The 21,011-nt window shown below is 39.6% G+C and overlaps 1 protein-coding gene across 2 annotated transcripts in view; it reads left to right on the top strand.

Annotated features, from left to right (window-relative positions):
• IDE (insulin degrading enzyme) overlaps positions 1–21,011 on the top strand; it is a 72,347-nt gene that overhangs the window by 597 nt on the left and 50,739 nt on the right. For both annotated transcript variants that reach the window (XM_084904314.1, XM_084904315.1), the window contains exons 2-3: positions 18,038–18,222; positions 19,182–19,389. In XM_084904314.1, coding sequence (XP_084760440.1) covers positions 18,038–18,222; positions 19,182–19,389 — 393 coding nt within the window. The remainder of the gene's footprint in view (positions 1–18,037; positions 18,223–19,181; positions 19,390–21,011) is intronic.

Below are 21,011 nucleotides of genomic sequence, written 5' to 3'. Positions count from 1 at the left end.
GCCCGCTCCTGGCCTCCGCACCGCCCTGTCCCTTGCCTTGGGGTCCATGGAGACCGCTTTCCTCTGAGCCCCGCTGCCTCCTTAGTGCTCACTACTCCCCCGACATGCCCGCCCTGGGACCGGAGAAGTTCGCGTGCCTCCGCTCGAGCGGCCGGACGTGTTTCCCGGGGCATTTGGGAAAGAAGACCTCGGGATCCATCCCAGCAGCAGCTAGCTAGCTCCCTGGGTTTGCTCCCGAGCCAGCCGAAACCCAGACAGACGATGCGAGGTCCCCACCATGGCAGAGATTGTGGCCCACGCCAGGATTGGGACGCAGGTGTTTTGTGGTTTTTTTGCCCACCGGAGGCGTGCTCGCTGCACCCCGATGCCCTGTGTGTGCACTGGATGTTGTCCGCCTCGTAGCGAACGCTGAACACCCTTTACTGTGAATTAAGAGGAACGGGGAGAGGCGGGCAGTAGTCTTGTCTTGCCCTACGTCGTTTGAACCTACCCACCTCCGAACCCTTCCTCTGGCTTTAGTATCTAGGACCTATCAAGTGTATCTAAGACCCCCTGCGTTGAGTACTAGTGATCCACCTCCCAGGAACTTGGTCTTGGTTGGAGCGGATTGTCAGCGAGAAATGATCGTTTGAAGAGGATGAGAGGATGTCCAGGATGGGCCGTGTGTGCTTTAGGAGCACACAGTTCGGGGCAGAGAGAGAGAGGAGGGGGTCTGGGCTGACCCTTGGGGGGGAAGGCAGGAGAGGGTGGTTGTGATCCAGCCCAGGTGTGCAGACTAGTAGTCTTGTTTCTTGGGGGGTTGGCGGGAGGGGGGCCGTGAGCAGATGAGTCCAGTTGCAGCCTTAGAGAATGTCCGTTGGGGGGAATTAGGAGGAAACAAGACCTGTGTTATAAAAATTAGGATAATGCTAGCCTGGGCTTTGAATCTCGGTTGGGCTTTCTTCCAGGGAATAGGAGGTAGGGAGCCATTAAGTGTTTTTTGAGGTGGGGAGTGATGTAATGAAGCCGGTGGTTTGGGAAATTAGTTTGGTGGCTGTGTGCAGGACGTAAGGGAGCGGAGAGCTCTCAGGCGGAGGAACCGGTTGGGACTCAGTCTGGACCGCCTGATCTGGGGTGGCAGGAATGGCACGAAGAAGGCTTCCTGTAAATAAAGGATCCGTGGGACTTGTTTTTCCTCCTCTATTTCCCTGCAGTGTCCGCTACACCATGCTGAAAGATCCCTGAGTTCAGAGAATTGGGGGTGATCAGCATAGACAAGGTACATCCCTGGGCCTCCTTCAAGTCAGAACAATTTTTGTTCTTACTTTGTTGCTTAAGAGGCTGTGTTGAGCTTCATATGGCCTCCAGTGTGCAGAATTCGTGACTTCAAAGAAAGCATTGATTTTTAAGTTTTATACAACTGGAAGGTTTGTATGGGCGTACCTACAATTCAGTTTTTCTCTATGGTTTTTCTCCCGCGGCTCTTCGCTTCCATTGGTGAAGTCCAGAGCATGGGTTGAAACAGCCAAGAGCTTCACGATACAATTGTTTGCAAAGAGGGAGACTCAGGAGATTCAAAGCATAACGAATGAGATGAACCACCTCGAATGCTCCATGCTAAAAATTAAGAAAAATACAGGTCCAATCAAAAGGATCTGGGTGTAGTTTTAAGAAGGGAAGTACTGACATCTGAAGCTACCACATAGTCACATCTTAAGGAAGGAAGTGATCAACCCTCCATGGTGGAAAGAATGTGCTCACAGGGATGGTTCCACAGCTGGTTATTGGAAGAGCTAGGATTTAACTCATGCCTGTTTGGTCCCAGAGCCTGAGCTGTTTCGGCATTCATTTCCTGTTACTGCTTGAGAAAGATCTGATTTTTTAAAAAACAAACAAACATAATAGTCTTTTAAAAAATATTTTTATTGATTTCAGAGAGGAAAGAAGAGGGAGAGAGAGAGAGAAACATCAACCATGAGAGAATCATTGACCGGCTGCCTCCTGCACGCCCCCTATTTGGGAAGCCCACAACCCAGGCATGTGCCCTTCGTAGGAATCAAACCCGTAAGTCCACAGGCCCTCGCTCTATCCACTGAGCCAAACCGGTTAGGAAAGAGATAATCTTAAAAGCATTTGGATAAAGTCAGTTCATTTTGAAAAGCAGCCTCGTTGTCTTCTGTTCAATCAAATCGGATATATTTGGGCTTTGTGAAATGATCTGAATTATTGGGGGAACCCGCAGAGAATAGCCCAGTCCCTGGCAACCACTTAAAACACTCCGGCATCAGTCATCTCATTTTGCAGGCAGCTCTCCTCTGCATTTCTCTATTCTCCAGGCTTCGGAGACAGTGCTGTGCCGGGTGGGATTTAACTAGCTATTGATTCAGGCTTCTAAAATACTTGTAAAAAGTGAAAGCTTTCAGTTCAATAGTGAGTAGTTCCACTCCTTTATCTCTGGCTTTTTATTAACCATTTCCACTTTTGTGTTTTGTTATTTCAATTTATTTTGGAAGGCAACAGCACTTATATCACACTACTCTTCCTTTAAAAGTAGGACTTACAAAATTCTTATAGAGTTGAAAGCTTTAAAAACTTTTATTCTCCCCTCATCAACTATATAGTTTTCCTTTGCCTACTAAAACGTATGTAATTGTAACAAACGATAGATATAGAGACAGTATATCAACAAGTAGACTGTCAAATTACAGCGGGGAGGGGAGGAAGATCTGGGGGAGATAATAGATCAACCGAAGGACTTTTATACATGCATATAAGTACAACCAATGGACACAAAACTCTGGGGAGGGAGGGGATGTGTGGGAGGGAGGGAATGTGTGGGAGGGAGGGAGGGGGGCAAAAAAAAAAATCAATAAAATATATTAAAAAAAATAAAATAAAATTCTATGCCCGCCAAAAAAAAAAAAAAAAGGAGGGGTAGGACTCATAAGCTGCTCCCTGAGGGTAAGATATCCCACTCTGCCTGATGTCTTTACTGAATGAATGGTCCTCTTTCAAAACCAGCTTCCCTTTGATTTCCCTAATTTTGTATATGTTGATGTGATCATTTTTGTACTTTAGCTTGAAAATTGGTGTAACTTTTTAATCTCTCTTTTTCCCTCCACCTATTTTCAAGACCAAACTCGCTTGCGTCTTTCATTCTAGTTTCTTGGGATAAACTTGGGTCTTCTATCACCATCCTAGTTCAGATCACCATCATTTTCTCTGATATCTCACGTCTACAAGTTTAATAACTGATTTTCCCAGCCTTCTGTCTTCCTACTATTTAATGCTAATCATCAGATTAATCCAACTAATGTACCACTTTCCCTATGCCATTGTCTTCCTTAGACACCATCAGTGGTTCTGCACTATTTCTAGATCAAGTCCAAACTCCTTGACCCAGTTGTTGTTCTTGTACCTCCCACCATTAAACCTAGTTTTTGCTTGCTGAGACAGCAGGAGGTGGGTTCACTCTTACCTAATAGTCTTGAATATATGCACATGGCTTTTATGGATTGGTTACAGTATTGTGGGACAGTCCATTCTGATACAGATCCTTTAGGGGCTGGATGAGAAGGTGTTCCATTACTAGTCTTTGGCTTGCATTGCTATAGGGATTCTGGAGCCACAAGGCCTGGATTCTGCCATTTACTTCTGTGTGTCCCAGTACCCCTTACTTCCCTCTTCAGTCTTGTTTTCTCATCAGCAAAATGGGGACAATAAATAGTGTCTTCCTCACAGGTTTGTAGTGAGTTTTAAATGAGGAAATGCATGTAATGTGTCTGTCTTCATCATGTAGTTAAGTGTTTAGTAAATGTGGACTAAAACAATATCAATCCTATCATTGCTATGAAGAGAAGAAAGTGTTATGTATTTATTTCCGGACACAAGAGCACAGAAGCAGTTTCAAAGTAATAAAAGTTCACTTTGGGCTTATAAACTTAGTAAGCAGAGCCTTGTGCATTAAAGTCCTTTAAGTTTTATCTTTCCAAAGATTCTTTCTGTACTATTCTGAAAAGTTCAAAGAATAAAGATCACCTAGTATCTATTATCCATAGTAACCATACTCAACATTTCTTTGAGTATCCTTCCAAAGATATAGTCTCTGTACATAAAATAAACTTTTTAATTTGGTGGCGTGGTTAAGAGCATGTTGCTTTGGTGTCTGAAGACCTAGATTTGAATCCTAGTTCTCTTATTTAATGCCTGTGTGGCCCAACCAAATAACTTTTATGAATTTTAATTTCCCATGCAGGAAAAATGAGAATCAAAGGGTCTGTGTGAGGGCTGCATTGAAAGTATAATTCCCATAGAGAGTTTGTGCTGTGCACGGTACTGACTACGGGTTCAGTAAGGGTCTGTCCCAGTGCTCCTCTCTGAGGCAGATTTGATTGGTGCACTAGATTGCTCACTCAGGGACAGGGTTTCTGCACATCTCTCTTCTTTATCATCAGTTTTACCCCTCTTTTCATTTAAGCCTTTTTCGTTTGTTTGTTTTCAGGGGTCTTCAAACTACGGCCCGCGGGCCACATGCGGCCCGCAGAGGAGTCTGATCCGGCCCGCCAGGTTTTTTGGGCAGTGAGCGCAGCCGAGGTGTTATAGTAGGAATTAGTAGTTCATATAGTCCGGCCCTCCAGCTCTCTGAGGGACCGTGATCTGGCCCCCACTTTAAAAAGTTTGAGGACCCCTGGTTTAGATTTTTAAAAATAAATAAAGAGATGGGAGTTTAAAGCAGATAGCTTTGTGTGTTTTGATGAAGCTATCTCATGGTTTTATGTGGATCAAATTGGTTGTAGTGATTCTCATCCATTATTTTTTGGATAATAAAGTCAGAACTATAAACAAGGGTCTTTCTTTCTTGACACTATTGACATTTTGGGCTGGATAGTAATTCTTTGTGGTAGGGACGGTTCTGTGCAATGTAGGATGCTGAGTAGCATACCTGTTCTCCACTCACTAGTTGCCAGTTGCGCACTTCAGTTTTGACAGTTCATTTGGGACGCATTGCCACATGTCCCTTTGGGGAGCAAAATTGACACCTATTGAGAAACAGACTATAAACTGAGGCTCACCTATAGCAGTTACAAAGAGATAATTATTTACCTGGTTTTCCGAGTCTTGATAAGTACTATCCTATTACTAGCCTGTCTAGTCAATGTTTTTGACCTCTGGAGATGACAATATGCAATTGGAATATGCATGAGTCTATGTTAAGAATGTTAGTAATAATATGGTGGGTTATTGAGGTTATCTATTTGCATCTCACCTCCTTAGGACCATAATTATGATTATGATTATAATATAAGGTTACCATTTATGATTGCCTACTTTGTACCAGAGACTACCTTGGTGAAGTTTATTTATATCTATATAACTATTTTATAGGAGAAATGCCATAAGTGCTGCCCAAGTATAATGCAATTTTAGGTGCCTCTATCACTTTAATGGACCCAAATGAACACTTCATGTGACTCTTCCTGGCAAAGTTAAATGAGCTCACAAGCCCTGTTTGACCAGAAGAGTCCAATAGTATCCGGGATCCAGGCAGCAAAGTGGGCATTTGGTAAAGGTGAAGGTTTATAATTCCTTGAATCCTGGCTGGAAGTGGTCAGTGGATTGGATCAGTCCTGGCATGGAGAATGATATTAAGGCAGAGTGCAGGTCAAGCTTCCTGAACCAGCATTAGCTGAAGAAGGCAGGATTCTCCTCCTGTCAGAACCAGAGTGGACAAACAGATGGAACTGAACCTCAAGTAGAGATACACACAGAATACAGAATATTGTGGTTTGCCTTCCTTGGAGGGCTGTCTTGAGAGAATTAGTTACAGGTTGGTAACTCTTCCTGCCCTGTGATTTAAATGAATCTTTAGAAACCCTGCCAGAGATCTTTGAGCTGTCCTGCTGCTCTGGGATCATGGAGCATCTGTGAGTATATGTAAAATTCTGAGTTTAAAGAAATGTTTACTATATATATTATTCATTTTGTTTCATTTTAAAATAAAGAATATATTATTCATTTTGTTTCGTCTTAAAGAAATTCTGGTAGGAATGTAGTGGTATCCAGTTTAAATCCTGGCTTGTTGTTTGATATAAATGTTGAAAAATTGTTGAGGGGAGAATTTATTTAAAGCTTAATCACCGTGGCCTGTTGCTCAGTGTTTAGAGCATCTGCCCAAGGACTGAAGGGCATGTGCCTCCGTTGCAGGTTTAATATCTGGCTCCAGTCCGCCTCTTGCGGGAGGCAACCATTTGATGTGTCTCTTACAACAATGTCCCCCCCCTCCCCCCTCCTCCCTCCCACTTCTTCCTACCTTTTCACTCTCTTTAAAAATCAAAGATACCGGAAACCGATTTGGCTCAGAGGTAGAGCATTGGTCTGCGGACTGAAAGGTCCCAGGTTCGATTCCACTCAAGGGCATGTACATTGGTTGCGGGCACGTCCCCAGTGGGGGGTGTGCAAGAGGCAGCTGGTCGAGGTTTCTCTCTCATCGACGTTTCTAGCTCTCTCTCTCCCTCCCTCTCTCTAAAAAAAAAAAAAAAAATCAATAAAATATATTTTTAAAAAATCAAAGATATCTTCAGGTGAGGATTACAAAAAATAATAAAGTTTAATCATTTTGCTTTTTTTTATTACATTTATTGCTCTGTCACTTTTAATTGGTTGCTGGAAATATCGTTTTACTTTTTAAATCTTAATGAGTTTAAAGTAAGTAATTTCTAAAATTAGTTTTCAAATCTTAACATGATGAGTAAAGACTTGATTAAAATATTTAACATACTTTATTATTGACTTAGTTGACTCATGCTGTACTTGTGGCCAGAATGACATCAATAGAATTGCTTCGGACACACCTGAGAAGGTTTAGATAATTATCATGTTAATTGGACTATTATTTCTAAGTGAGCCATCTCTGTTTAGCACCTGTTTGATATGGATAGCTTCTTTTTATTATCCCAGGGTATTGTTTCTAGGATGACTTTTGGTGATTGATATTTATAGCCTTGAATAATTCATACCTTCTCCCCCTTTTATTGTACTGCTTTATGATGTTTTAAAAACTTATATATCATAAGTGTTCAGCTTGATGAATTTACACAAATCGTATAGCCAGACCAGTACCCAGAAGCCTCTCTCATTCTTTCTTCCTTCTAATCACTACCTCTTACCCTCCAAGCTAACCACTATCCTAACATAAAGCATAGCTTGTCCTTGCACTTTATATATAGGGAGGATACAGTATTTATTCTTTTGCATCCAGGGTCTTTCAACCTTTTTTGTGAGATTCATCCTTACTTTTGTGCTTTATTCTAGATTATTCATTTTCATTGTTGTATACTATTTCGTTGTGGGAGTATGTCACAGTTTATCTTTTTACTGTTGATGGACATTTGATCATTTCTAGTTTTAGCTATTATGAATAAATTACTATGAAGATATAAATGCAGTTATTTTGGGTGTATATCTAATACATGAATTGTTAGGTCATATTGTCAGTTTTATATATACTTTATATAAGTATGTACTGCCAATTTTTAAATAATGATTGTGTTAATTTGCGTTCCCACCAGCAGTGTATGAGAGGGTTGCCCCAAAACTTCTTTATCAAACCTGCTATTTTCCAACTTTTTCATTTTAGCGTTCTGCTAGGAATGTAGTGATATCTCAGTTAAAATCCTGTGGCAAAAATAAGCAGTGAATTTGGGCCATCTTGGGGCTTTAATTTGTCACACTGTTATTGGAAAGAGGTCTACTTAGGGCTGCTAAGTAGTGTGTGGGTTCCTGACTTCATGCAGGAAAAATTTCAGGAGTCCAGGTGACTATGAGGGAATGTTTATCAAAGCTGGGGACAGTAAAACAAGAAAGAAAGGGCTTAATATAAAGCAACAGGGAAGCCTAGGCTGGGCTGCTCTAGCTCTCTGGGAAGTCAGAGCATAGGGGGTTTTGGGGACACATTCAGAGCAAGCATGTCAAACTCGAAGCCCGCAGGCCACATGTGGCCCACAATGAATATTTTTATCGCCCAGCCAATATAACGGTATGTAAGAAACGTTTTAATAAAAATTTTGTAACTTAATTTTTACAATATTCTTTTATACATAATTATTAATAACGAACTACAACATTCGCTAATGACTGATGACTATAATCGTGTTGCATTCATATTTCTCTTACGCCCCTTATGTGCAGGTGCACTATTTCTCTCCACTAATATTAGCAGCGAATATTTTAGCAGCCAATTGCCATGTCATTAGTCTTGTACTGACTTGTTTGGTGTGTACAATAGAAATATTTTGCTTTCGGAGAACAAGAAAAATAGGTTTATTTGCATTATGCTTATTCATTTGTGCAGTTATTCATGTTTGTTAAGTTAATGTTCAAGAAAATTTATTAAGCCAAAACCGGTTTGGCTCAGTGGATAGAGCTGTCAGTCTGTGGATTGAGGGGTCCTGGGTTCAATTCCGGTCAAGGGCATGTACATTGGTTGCAGGCACATCCTTGGTGGAGAGTGTGCAGGAAGCAGCTGGTCAATGATTCTCTCTCATCGATGTTTCTAGCTTTCTATCCCTTTCCCTTCCTCTCTGTGAAAAATCAATAAAATCTATTTAAAAAAAAGAAAATTTATTAAAATGTTCTATTTTATGTTAACGATTACTCATTATTTCAGCCCTTTGTATTCAGTATGTCTCTATTGAAATAAACCTACTTTTCTATGAAAATTGAAGCTTTTGGGTTTTTTTTTTTAAGTTTTTTTTTTATTTTATTTTATTGATTTTTCACAGAGAGGAAGAGAGAGGGACAGAGAGTTAGAAACATCAATGAGAATCATCGATCAGCTGCCTCTTGCACACCCCCCACCGGGGATGCGCCCGCAACCAAGGTACATGCCCTTGACCAGAATCGAACCTGGGACCTTTCAGTCCGCAGGCCGACGCTCTACCACTGAGCCAAACCAGTCCCGGCTTTTGGGTTTTTTTTGCGGCCCACATAAACTTAAGCCTTGTTTATTTGGTTCGTGTTAGCCTTTGAGTTTGATATGGTTGCCTTATAGCAGTGGTTAGCAAACTGTGGCTCGCGAGTCACATGTGACTCTTTGGCCCCTTGAGTGTGTGGCTCTTCCACAAAATATCACAGCCTGGGCTAGTCTATTTTGAAGAAGTGGCGTTAGAAGAAGTTTAAGTTTAAAAAAATTTGGCTCTCCAGGCCGGGAGCGGCAGTGGCCAGACCTGGAGCAGCTGGTTGTAAAGCGGACCAGAGCAACAGAGGCCAGGCCCGGAGCAGCCCGCTCCTCGCCTGCCCCCGCCCCAGGGCTGCCTCTCAGACATGGCTGGAAACTTTTGGGGGAACTTGAGGGTCTGCTGAATCAAGTGATGAAGGCTTAGATCTGGATGTGTTGAGTTAGTATAGCGCTGGGGTGTTGATCTCTGAGTGCCTTGTGTGGGGTTTGGATGAGGTTGGTTGATCTATTTGGAAATGTCTTTTGTGTGAAGTGTATCCTTGGGCATGTGGAGGTATTATTGATTTGAGAAAATGCTAAGTAACTGATTTACTATCTGAAAAATTTAAAGTTCTGAAAGTTTAAAAAAAAAATTGGCTCTCAAAAGAAATTTCAATCATTGTACTGTTGATATTTGGCTCTGTTGACTAATGAGTGCCGACCAGTGCCTTAGAGTGCAGGAGATGCGTACTTATGCGGGGATAGTGGGGGAAGAAGAGGAGCAATGGAATGGCTGGGCTGTTCCTCTATAGGAGAACACTGTCTGGAGGCTTTATCTCTCTCACACACAGGAATCTTAGGGGAGGGTTTCAACAGAAGATTCGTGTTTTCTAGGTGTGCTCCTACAGGGCTGTGGTCTTCACTAATTGGTCAGGGCCACTCAGGGTCATCAGTCATCGCAGCCGGTGTCATCAGTCCATTTTTTTTTGCTGCTTTTCTGGTCTGGAGCTTAAATATCTGAGGCCTAGACGTTATTTCTAAGGAGGTGACTTTCTGTATCTGCTTTAAATTGCTCTGTCAGTGTTTCTAGCTTTCTGCTCAGTTTCTCTCTTCCATTTGTTTTGGCCTATCTCAACACCTTGTGCCTACTTAAGCTTCGCTTGTTTGTCTTCCCCTGAGTAGAGTTCTTTCGCTTGGGCCAAACATGACCTTCAAGCCACGCCCAGAATTGCCCAATACCTCCAGAGAAGAAAACATGATGATCATCAGCTTATCTCTCAGCTCAACCCTTTCTGGAATATCAGTCCTCTGATCCTTATTGCTTATACAACTCTCCAATACCTTTAGAAATGTGATTTTTGTAATTTATTGTGACTTTTGTAGTTATTGAAACTGAATCAAGTTGCCATGACCTATTATATCCTACTCAGAAATGGAAGTTGTCAGTTGGGTGTTGTGATTTTTTTTACATACACAGTCATGCCAGCCATGAATTATGTTAGTCTGTCTCCTCTTTCTGTCACATCTATGTGTTTTCTTTTTCTTGCATTATTGAACTGGCCAGTGCAGTGCTGATAGAAGAGATTGTAGTAGCATCTTGTTTGTGGGGATGAAGGGATATTCTCCCTTTTATTTTAGTTTGCTGACTTTTTATTTTAAGGATATGAATGAGTATTGAATTTAGTTAAGTATTTTTCTGCATCTACTAAGATGATTACTATTAGATCTGATCAAATCATTGAATTGATACCCCCTCCCCTAGGAACTGACCTTTAGGCCACTTCACAATGGACATTCCACTTGCTTAGACCACATTCCACTTGCAAAGACCATTATCTCTCCCCTCCGGAGTTTCCCAGAATCTGGGCCTGCACAGAGAATTCTCCTCTCAGAAAAAGCCCACCTAGAGTCCTTTAAAAACTTCTGACTCCCAGTCTTTGGGGCTCAGCCAACCTAGTATTCATATGATCTAATAAATTTATAATTCTTCACCCCTTTTGGCCTCGGGCATTCCTCCTTTGGTGACCCTAACAATTACATGGTTGTTTTTTTTTTTGTTTTTTTTTTTTTTTCTTTTTTTTTTCCTGTTCCTATGGTTTAATGCAGTGTTTCCCAAAGTGTGGTACGCGTACCCCCAGGGGTACGGGAAGAGTTTGGTGGGGGTACGCGTTGCACCGGAGTTTGGTGGGGATATGCACTGCACCGTGCTTAGCTGCGCCTAATTCTACGTTCTTATGAGTACGAGGGGTACTCAGCGTTACGAAATTATAGAAGGGGTATACATATGTCAAAAGTTTGGGAAACACTGGTTTAATGGATGCATCTAAAAAATAAATTACCCATAACTCGACTATATCTACTGTAGTAATTATTTTTATATTCCCTTTTATGCATGAGACAATTCTATACTCTCTTCTCTCTTCAAACCTGCTACACATTTAATCCTGCTATACATTTTTCTTTTTCTTAGCAAAGTATAGTAAGAAACTTCGGTTCTCAATCTCCTTTGGCAGATTGGAAGCATCTTCCAACCTCCTTCCACTACTTACCTCTGTTTTACATGGGAAGTAGAAGAGGAAAACAGAAAACGTTTCTTGCATCATTTATTTTGACCTATTTAAAATTTTATTTCCTTGTCTTTGTTATTTGGGATTGTTAGGGGATTGGGGTCAGGGAAGGGCTGTGGGGGTGGTAACTGGAACTGAGAAAGGAAGCCATTTATGATTTCCTTGGTACCACCTTCTGCTCCTCCTCTTCGTATGCTCCTCTTTCTTATAGGTCTCTCCAGCTTTGCCATGAATCAGGTATGTGAATGCCCTTGGGCAAATCACTTAATTCTTGAGCTTTCATTTCCTCTTCTGGGGTTAAGGAGAATGAAAAGATTAAATTAGCAGTTTATAAAGCATATGACACTTTAAAAATGGAGTGATTGTTAGGATTAGTACAGTGGTATCTTTCTCACATTTTCTAACAGCCTGAAACCTATCTGTGGAGGAAGGATACTTGTGAAACACCCTAGGTCACCAAATAAATGTACCTATAAGAAACCTTCAATAGCCTGGCCATGGTGGCTCAGTGTTAGAGCGACTACCTGAAACCAAAATTAGTCTGAAAAATGGGTTCACGGACAAAAACGGTTAATGGAGGAAAAGTTTATTGAGAGAAGCCAGTCCTGGAAAAAGTGCATCTGGGGTTCTGAGAGCAGGCCAATTTCGCTTTTCCCCCCTTTTCTCTTTCCTCCTTTCTTCCCCCCTCCTTCCCTGCCTTTTACTCTCTATCCAAAAAAAGCCCCAAAAAACCCTAAAACTTTGTGATTTATAGGACAACTTGTAATAACTGAACATCTGCTCTTATTCTGCAAATGACCTTCTTCTCTGAAGCCCCAAGGCACATTGTACCTCATCCCTAGCTTGGATTATCATTCATACCATTTATACCTTTCGGTCTGTGAACCTCTTATGTATGTGGGATCACTGACTCTCTCATATATGTGGGGTTCACATACATACATACATACATACATATGTAATTAAATTTAGTTAATTTCTCTTGTTACTGCCTCATGTTTTCTTAATTATTAGACTACCCAAAGAAACCTGGAAGGATAGAGTAAAATATCTTCCTCTCCCATATAAGTTTGTCACTTTTAGAATAAACAGCTATTCTATATAATAAAAGGCTAATATGCAAATTGACCGAATGGCAAAACAGCCAGTTGCTATGATGTGCACTGACCACTAGGGGCCAATGCTCAAAACACCAGCTGCCCCTGGTGTTCAGTGTGCTCAGCCAGAAGCCGGGCTCATGGCTGGCGAGTGTAGCGGTGGTGGTGGGAGCCTCGCCGTGGAGAGTAGACCTACACCATCAGTCAGACATCCCCTGAGGGCTCCCAGACTGCGAGAGGGTGCAGGCTGGGCTGAGGTTCCCCCCTGAGTGCATGAATCTTATGCACCAGGCCTCTAGTCCTATACAATAAAAGTCTAATATGCAGATTGTCCCCTTGGAAGTTCGACTGACCAGGAGTTCCACCGCTCACTATGGGAGCAGTGCGGAATGAAGGAAGGCCCTGGCTGGCAGCCGGGGGAAGGAAGGCCCTGATCAGCCCTCATTGCCGGCCAGGCCTAGGGACCTCTAGTTGTATATATGTACCAAAATTAGAACAAAATTTGCAAAAGCACATATCTCTAAAATTATACTGCTACAGGATTCCTTATTCATTTAAGTTTGTTTGCTTTTTTTTTTTTTTTTTTTGTAAACACCTTTCCAAAAGGTGCACAGTTAGAACACCTGACATTTTGCCTGAAACGAAGACAAAGCATTCTTCATGAGAAAACAATTTAATTGACAGAATTTTAGTTTATACCACCTTTATAATCTAGCTTGTGTATGAGCTAAGGGGTACTGATGTCTGTTACTGAAGATGATTCCTGAGACATGTTATTTTTTTTTTAGATCAAGTAGTGTAAACAGTATTTGGGAATATATAGTCTTATAGTGAAGCATTCTGGTATACCTTCTTATTCTTATTTACCTCTGCTTTCTGTGGGAGAGAAATGTTTATGGTATGATTCTTATTTCAGGCATTTTCCCCTGAGATGCCACTCCTCGTTCAGGACTGCCATAGGGTAAGCTCAGCTTCCGCCTGTGGTTTGGCAGTGGGTGGATGGATTCCACAGAAGGGAGGCTTCGATACCTAATTGACTGTTAGCATGATCATTCACCTGTTTGGGTTTATAGGTCATTCATTTAGAAATTAGAAATGGATCAAATCTAACAAAGGCAGCATAAACTTTCTCAATCTATTCAGTGTACTGTGCAACACTTAAAGAGTTTTGAGGAAAAAAAGGATTGTAAAAGATCATCTGAATAAAAGATGATTTGCAGAAAAAATTTCTTCTTGACATGAGAATTTGGAAATGACTTATTTGGGAATTTGTTTCTGTAAACCTGCAAGTTAGGCCTTTATATGTCCAGATCTGTCAGTGAAAGTTCTGGTTGTAGTTCTATTAACACCAAGCTCTTGTATTTCTTCTCTATGCCTCATGTTTTTTTTTCTCAGCATCAGTCCTTTCCTCTGGTAACTCCCTCTTATTTGGCATGCTTCTATTCACCTACTCTCTTTCCTCTCTCCCCTCCTAAAAAGTTAGGTGTCCCCCTTCCATTACTCCCATAGTGCCCTGGACATATGCCACACAGTTAAAAGTTGACTTGTTTTCATGTCTGTCGCTAGACTGGATTTCTTAAGAGCCAAGGCTCTGGCATTCTCATCTTTGTAGCAGGCATGGTGTAATGTCTGGATCTTCATAGGCCTCCTTATATGTTTCTTTGGATTTCGAGGTGCTGGAGTGGGCACAGTTAATAACTGAGTTCTAGTTGTAACTTTGACTCTATTACCTTGGACAAGTGATTTCAGGTTCCTGAGCTTTAGTTTTCTTATAAGTAAGATAGGGAACTAGCTCATTTGGGGATCTTGCTAAAATACAGATTCTGGCTCAGCAGGTCTCTGGTGGTTTCTGATATTTTACATATTTAACAAGCTCCCGGGAAGAGTCCTGCTAGTCCATGAACTGCAAAGAATTAGGTAACATCTAATGGCTCTTTCAGCTTTTAAATACTAACCTTCTGTATTGTAAAATTCTAAACGAAATTACAAAATATGCTGTAATTACTGAATATCTCTCCAAGATCATGAGAATGCCTAACACTGACAATTTTGTGCCTTTGATGAAGTTTCCAATGTGTGATAAAAGTCCCTGAAATTGAAAGTTATTCTAAGATTTTGACTTTGACAGGTTAAAAATATCAAATAAATGTCTGGGAAAGCATTTGATTTAGCACTAGCTTGTCATCTAAAAGTCAGAATACATGCTTGTTCACTCTTTGTTGGGTGCAAATTGGAGAACATTTGTAATAAATAAAATTAGTTTTGAATGCTGTATGCTAATGAGCAGAGATGAATAGACACGTGATCTCATGAGTATAAATACAGAGAGAGGGAAGCTGTTGATGAGTTCATCATCAACAGAAGAGTTCCAAATCATTTCCTCAGTTCTCCAGAAGGTGAGAATCAAATTGTTGTAGGATGTGTTGGTAGACATGCTTTAGGTAAAGCCTGTGCTATTGAATATGGATTGCTGGGAAGGTCTTTGTTTGAAAATGCTGCTGTTAACTCTTTTGGCTTTTGCTTCAAGAAGTCATATTTGATTCAGGAGCATTGTCAGCTTGGAAATTTATAGTTGTCCTTGATCTCATATACAAATGTGTAAAAGTAGTTGGACTAATTTTTATATTTGTCTTATAGAATAAATCTATCTCTTTATTCTTAGCCATACCACGGATATTAACCAATCATAGCTTCATTGCCCAAATGAGTTATATAATGCCTCTGATTATATTTTTTCTTTTAAGAAAATGAAGATCTGGACAAGAGAAATTGAACTCTGAAAAAAAGTACAGAATGTAGCTTATAGTTGAGGGTGGTTATCTTAATTATAATGAGTTTTTCACCTCCCATAGGATAAGACAGTTTGTCCTCCCTAACTGATCTGTATTTGATCTCACTCCAGTTGTGGATTGGGTAGAAGTTTCAGAGCTCTGCCATCATCAGCATCAGCTTTATTACATTTTAGTTGTTGTAACTTTTGGTTCATGGGCAAGCACAGTAGAGAGCTTTGGGTGTAAACAATGACAGTGGAACCAAGATAGGCTTTAGTTTTTGCTCCCACTTAGTGGATTCATCACTGAAATCCCAGTCCCCTCCCTTCCTCTAGCAGAGCTTTGCAGGGAGGAGCCTTGGCATCTCTGGTGCACCCTGAGCTTTCTTAATTTTTCTTTTAATGTTGCTGCTAGGTTGGAACTCACTTTTTAAAATAGTAATTTATACTGAACCCGAAGTTTTCAAAACCAGCTATTAACTGAAGGCATTTGCTGTTAGTCCAGAGTGCCCCTGGGGAAATACTTTAACCAGGATTATTTTTGCGCCTGTCTTTGGAGGCTTAGATAGACCATTTTTGGTTACCCTGAGATTTTTTTTAACCACAAAACCATTTTTTAAGACTTTGTACTCGGATTTTCGTTCTTTTTAAAAATATATATATTTTATTGATTTTTTTTTTTTTTTTTTTTTTACAGAGAGGAAGGGAGAGGGGGATAGTCAGAAATGTCAATGAGAGAAACATCGATCAGCTGCCTCCTGCACACCTCCTACTGGGGATGTGCCCGCAACCACGGTACATGCCCTTGACCGGAATCAAACCTGGGACTCTTCAGTCCACAGGCCGACGTTGTATCCACTGAGCCAAACCGGTTAGGGCTACACTCGGATTCTCATCTGCCTTTGACGTTGATCATAAAATGGTTTGTGGCTAATGAGGTAGAAAGAAGTTGTTAATAAAACTTTTTTACTTCCACATTGCTTTTGAATTTTCCAACAGTGGCCTTATATCCCAAAAAATGTTAGTATTATATTTTGTTTTTCAAGAAATTTTTACTGCCCTAGCTGGTTTTGCTCAGTGGATAGAGCGTTTACCTGTGGACTGGTGGGTCCGGGTTCAATTCCAGTAAAGGGCACATGCCCATGTTGTGGGCTCGATCTCCAGTAGGGGGTGTGCAGGAGGCAGCAGATTAATGATTCTCTCTCACCATTGATGAGAGAATCTCTTCTCCCTTCCTCTCTAAAATCAATCAATTAATAAATTAATTAATAAAACACATTAGACATTTTTACTATAAATAGGGTGAAACTATTAGCAATGTCTCTGTAAAGTACTCTGGTTTTTAAAAACTGGTATTGATACATTTAGTATGACCTATGCTACTGATCTTTAATATTCCAAATATTCTTTTCTAAAGAAGATACCAAGGATGGTCTTTATAGGAGCAAACAAATGTCTTTGGTTGATGATTTCTTACTCAGTAGACTACCGGTAGTTGCAGATTATTTTAGAGAGTAAACTTTTCTGATAAAAGCAAACTGGATTTTTTACTCCATTAATCTCCAAAGATTTTAACACAAAAAATAAAGTTTTTATCCCATAAAATTGTATGTCTGTTTGTGTCCCCTCTGATTTGCTGTTAAATCTGGATGTCAGTCTTTAAGGAGCAGTCAAATCCACTTCTTTTGTCTTCCAGGTGAGAAGCAAATGCGGTAGTGCAGTGTCATTTTTTTCTCTATAGTTTAAGATATGTTTTTGGCTTTACTTTGATTAGTATATTCACCTACTAATAATAACAGGCTCAGTTTTTGTCTGTTAAGCAACATCCACTCTTAGTTTCAAAACATACATAACCCCATACTCTGGAAAATCCCTTTGCTGCACTTATAATCCTTGCATAGCAGTCAAGAGCCCCTTTCCATCCTCATAACTCAAGCTTTCTTAGAGAAGAAAAGGACTATCAGAGGAAGAGAAGTAAATCCTTTGTAAGACAATTTAATATCTTTGCTAAGATGACTGGACCTGTTCCTGCTTTGGCATTCACCTTTGCACTGGACTACAAAAATTACTTGGGGTCCTTCCAACCTTGTTTATTTTTGTGTCCCTACTTTTGCTGCCAAGACTCATAGGATAGCCCAGATCTCGTATTAGGACCTCACAGGGTTTTTCCTCATTGAAGGTTGTTCCCTGTGTTCTGGGCATGTGCATACCAGACTGATGAGTTCTAGATCTGTCCTATCTTTGAATGTCCTCAGGTTGAGCAATGTTTTGGATGACCTTATAATAATTCTTACAACTCTCAGCTCACTCTAGCAGATGCCTCTGAAATATGTGGGAAAGCAGTTATTGGTAATTGAAAACTGTATTCTAGGTCAGCACATGGGCCCACTCATGGCCCAACCCATCCTGTCTCAAATCCCCATCCGTGTGCTGTCCTAAATATGGCTCTACAAAAACAATATTAACATTTCTCTGAAAGAATGATGGGTAAGAGGAAGGAGTGGAATGATTATACCTTGTAAGTAGGCTATAAAAACTTTCCTCCAGATGTGTTAGGTAGGCTATAAAAAGTTTCCTCCAGATGTGTTTTAATCTGATGATACAATAAATGGTTTTGCTTAATGTTACTCTTTGTTCTTTAAAAAAAAAAAAAAAAGCAGTTACAATCTAACAATTTTTTTCTTTTTAGTTTCCACAAAAAGACCTACAGCAAAATGAATGATCTAGCAATCAAGAGAATAGGAAACCACATTATCAAATCTCCTGAAGACAAGCGAGAATACCGGGGGCTGGAGCTGGCCAATGGCATCAGAGTACTTCTCATCAGTGATCCCACCACGGATAAGTCATCAGCAGCACTTGATGTACACATAGGTACGATTTAAAATTGTGAATTAGGCTTTGTTCGCTTTCATTGACCTAATGTTAACATTTATTAGAACTTTCCATATTTGTGCAAATAAAGACCTAACAGTTGCCAGTTTCATGTACCTTATTTTGTACAGTAGCTCTGTACAGCTATTGATAATCTACAGCTGTCTAAGTCAAATCATTTTACATTTACGAAGAACATCTTGTTAGGTTCTCAGCTGAGGTGACCTAGCAGCAAGGAAATTCATTCCCATCTAGAACTGTTGTTCTAATTCTTTCACTTTTGTACACTTTGGGTACAAAAGGAAATACATCTCCTAGGTTCTTGTGTGCACATTTCTCCCATTTTTAATGCTGCTTTACGCAACTTGCTTCTTATCTATATGTACATTTAGTGAGGCATGTTTTCTTTCTGAAAAATTTTTGTTTTAACTCAGTGACATTTTAAAATTGAGGGGAAAAAGTAATAAACATATGTTGAACAAATAATTATTGCTGAACACAATACAATGTGCTTTGCAAATATCATCTGTTATTCACACAACTCTCTTAAGTTAGGTGTGTATATAGAAAAGTGACTGAGGCAAGATGGATAAAATATTGTGCTCAAAGTTTCATAGCTAATAGAGACTCTATCCCCCAAACCAGTGCCCTTAGCATTCTCCTGCAAAATAAAAACAGCAGTGAATTCACCCCTTTCTTCCCGTGTGATGTGTGAGGAAACTAATGTCCAGAGAGGTTAAAATCTGCCCAAGGTCACCAACTAATTAATGTCAAAAGGTGGGGCTAGAACTAAACAGTATTATTTTAGAGCAGCCTAGGCTTAGTTTTTTTTTTTTTGATTTTGTGATTGGAGTTGTCATGCTAACAGAAATTTCAAATCATCTGTGACTTATCTGTATTTGATTTCTTTCAACATAAAAAATGATTTATTATATATATGTTTTCTCTACTTTTTACAGGTTCATTGTCAGATCCTCCAAATATTGCCGGCTTAAGTCATTTTTGTGAACACATGCTATTTTTGGGAACAAAGAAATATCCTAAAGAAAATGAATACAGCCAGTTTCTCAGTGAGCATGCAGGAAGTTCAAATGCTTTTACTAGTGGAGAGCATACCAATTATTATTTTGATGTTTCCCATGAACACCTAGAAGGTGCCCTAGACAGGTACTGCTGAATGTTTTATACATTATCCAACTTTGTGCACTCATGACATTAATAGTAGCAATAGTAATAATTAGTATTTTTACAGAGATGCCTTCACAGCTTTATAGCTTAACAAGAGTATTTTAACCTCACCCCTGGGTTTTGTAAAAAAAGAAAAATAATAATATGATCTCATATATTTACTTTGTGGTAGAAGAAAAATAATGGTCTGACTTTAAACCAGTCTTCAGGCCTACAAAATGCTTTATTGACTTATAAAATTCTCACCAGTCTTTTTCATTCTAACTGGTATTACATATGAAGCAGGCGATAAAGAATAAACTGTAACAGAACATATTTCTGTTCCAGAATGCTAGTACTTAAATACTCTTATTTCCTTTAGTTTCTCTATTCTCAAGAATACTTAGCAGTTATAGAATGTTTGACTTGCAGTTTCAACCCTGGGTACTTTTTGTGAAAGTATTTTCTATAACAGTCTCCCTTAGGCCAATCTAATTTCTTGGTCAATTTTCTATTTAGCTAACAATTTAAAATTTTTGTTATATTAGTGATTTGATTCATTATTCAAATTATAATTGTTTTCTTGGTGAATTTTCTGTATTATCAAGTGTGGTCTGGAGTTTTTTTAGTGAATCTGTACTGAATTTGACCTTGCAGTTTTAGTAATTGTCAGCTTTATTTGCTTGCTTATCTTAATAATAGTAATTCTATCTTTTTTAGCAACCTAATAGTTTGAATTTATTCCTTAGAGCAAAGAATATTAACAGGATACATGGCTAGCTCAAAGTAGCCTGTTTCTTACTTATTTTAGCTTATGTTTCGATCTTTAGGCAGCAGCTTTGAGATATAATCATATGTATTCCCAGAAGACTAACAGTAAGTTCCCTGGGCTCATTTTCTGCTTTACAAATGCTACTGCAGATATTCATATAATAGATCTCTGTATGATGGAGGATGTCTGTTACTTGGCTCAGAGTGAAAAAAAAACCCACTTGTATAAGAGCATCTTTTTTAAAAAGTGGCTTATACTGTTCATAAACATGACCCTTTATGTAGGCCTATCTAGTTACACTGTGTAACTATTAGGCACGTTTTCTAGCCTGAACATATTGACGTAGGTAGAAGAGATTGCATGTCCAGAAATAGCTCTGTTTCAATATATCTTTGATTATAGATTATAGTTAGATGGATTTCTCTTTGGATTGGTGTGTTTAAAGTGTTTATCATAGTATTATGTTTATGTACTTAAAATAAATATCAAATAATAACAGCCTCCTTGACACCTGGACTGTGGGAGGTGTAGTTGCTCAGATGTTACAGACTCAGGAGTCTCTTAGGTCCACTGAATAGTAGTTCATTCAGACTGACCTCCTACTCTCAGTTTCATTTGATTTCTGGATCTTGTTTTTATAAGATGGAGGCTAACGTTTCTTAAGAAGAATTACTGTATGAAATCATGATTGCAACCTGATATAGGAGAGTTAATTTATTAACTTTAGGCATTTTAATTAAACTTTGGTAATATTATTAAAGAATAGTCTCCAGGAAAGCATTTTAGTTAATTTTGTTAGAGTTACATGCCATAGTATTTGTGGAATCACTGCTTATTAAAATTTTTTTTT

This window comes from Pipistrellus hanaki (assembly GCF_964339955.1).
Source record: "Pipistrellus hanaki genome assembly, chromosome: 14".
Classification (NCBI taxonomy): domain Eukaryota; kingdom Metazoa; phylum Chordata; class Mammalia; order Chiroptera; family Vespertilionidae; genus Pipistrellus; species Pipistrellus hanaki.
Note: the sequence above shows the minus strand (reverse complement) of the source record. Positions and strands in the feature narration are given on the sequence as shown.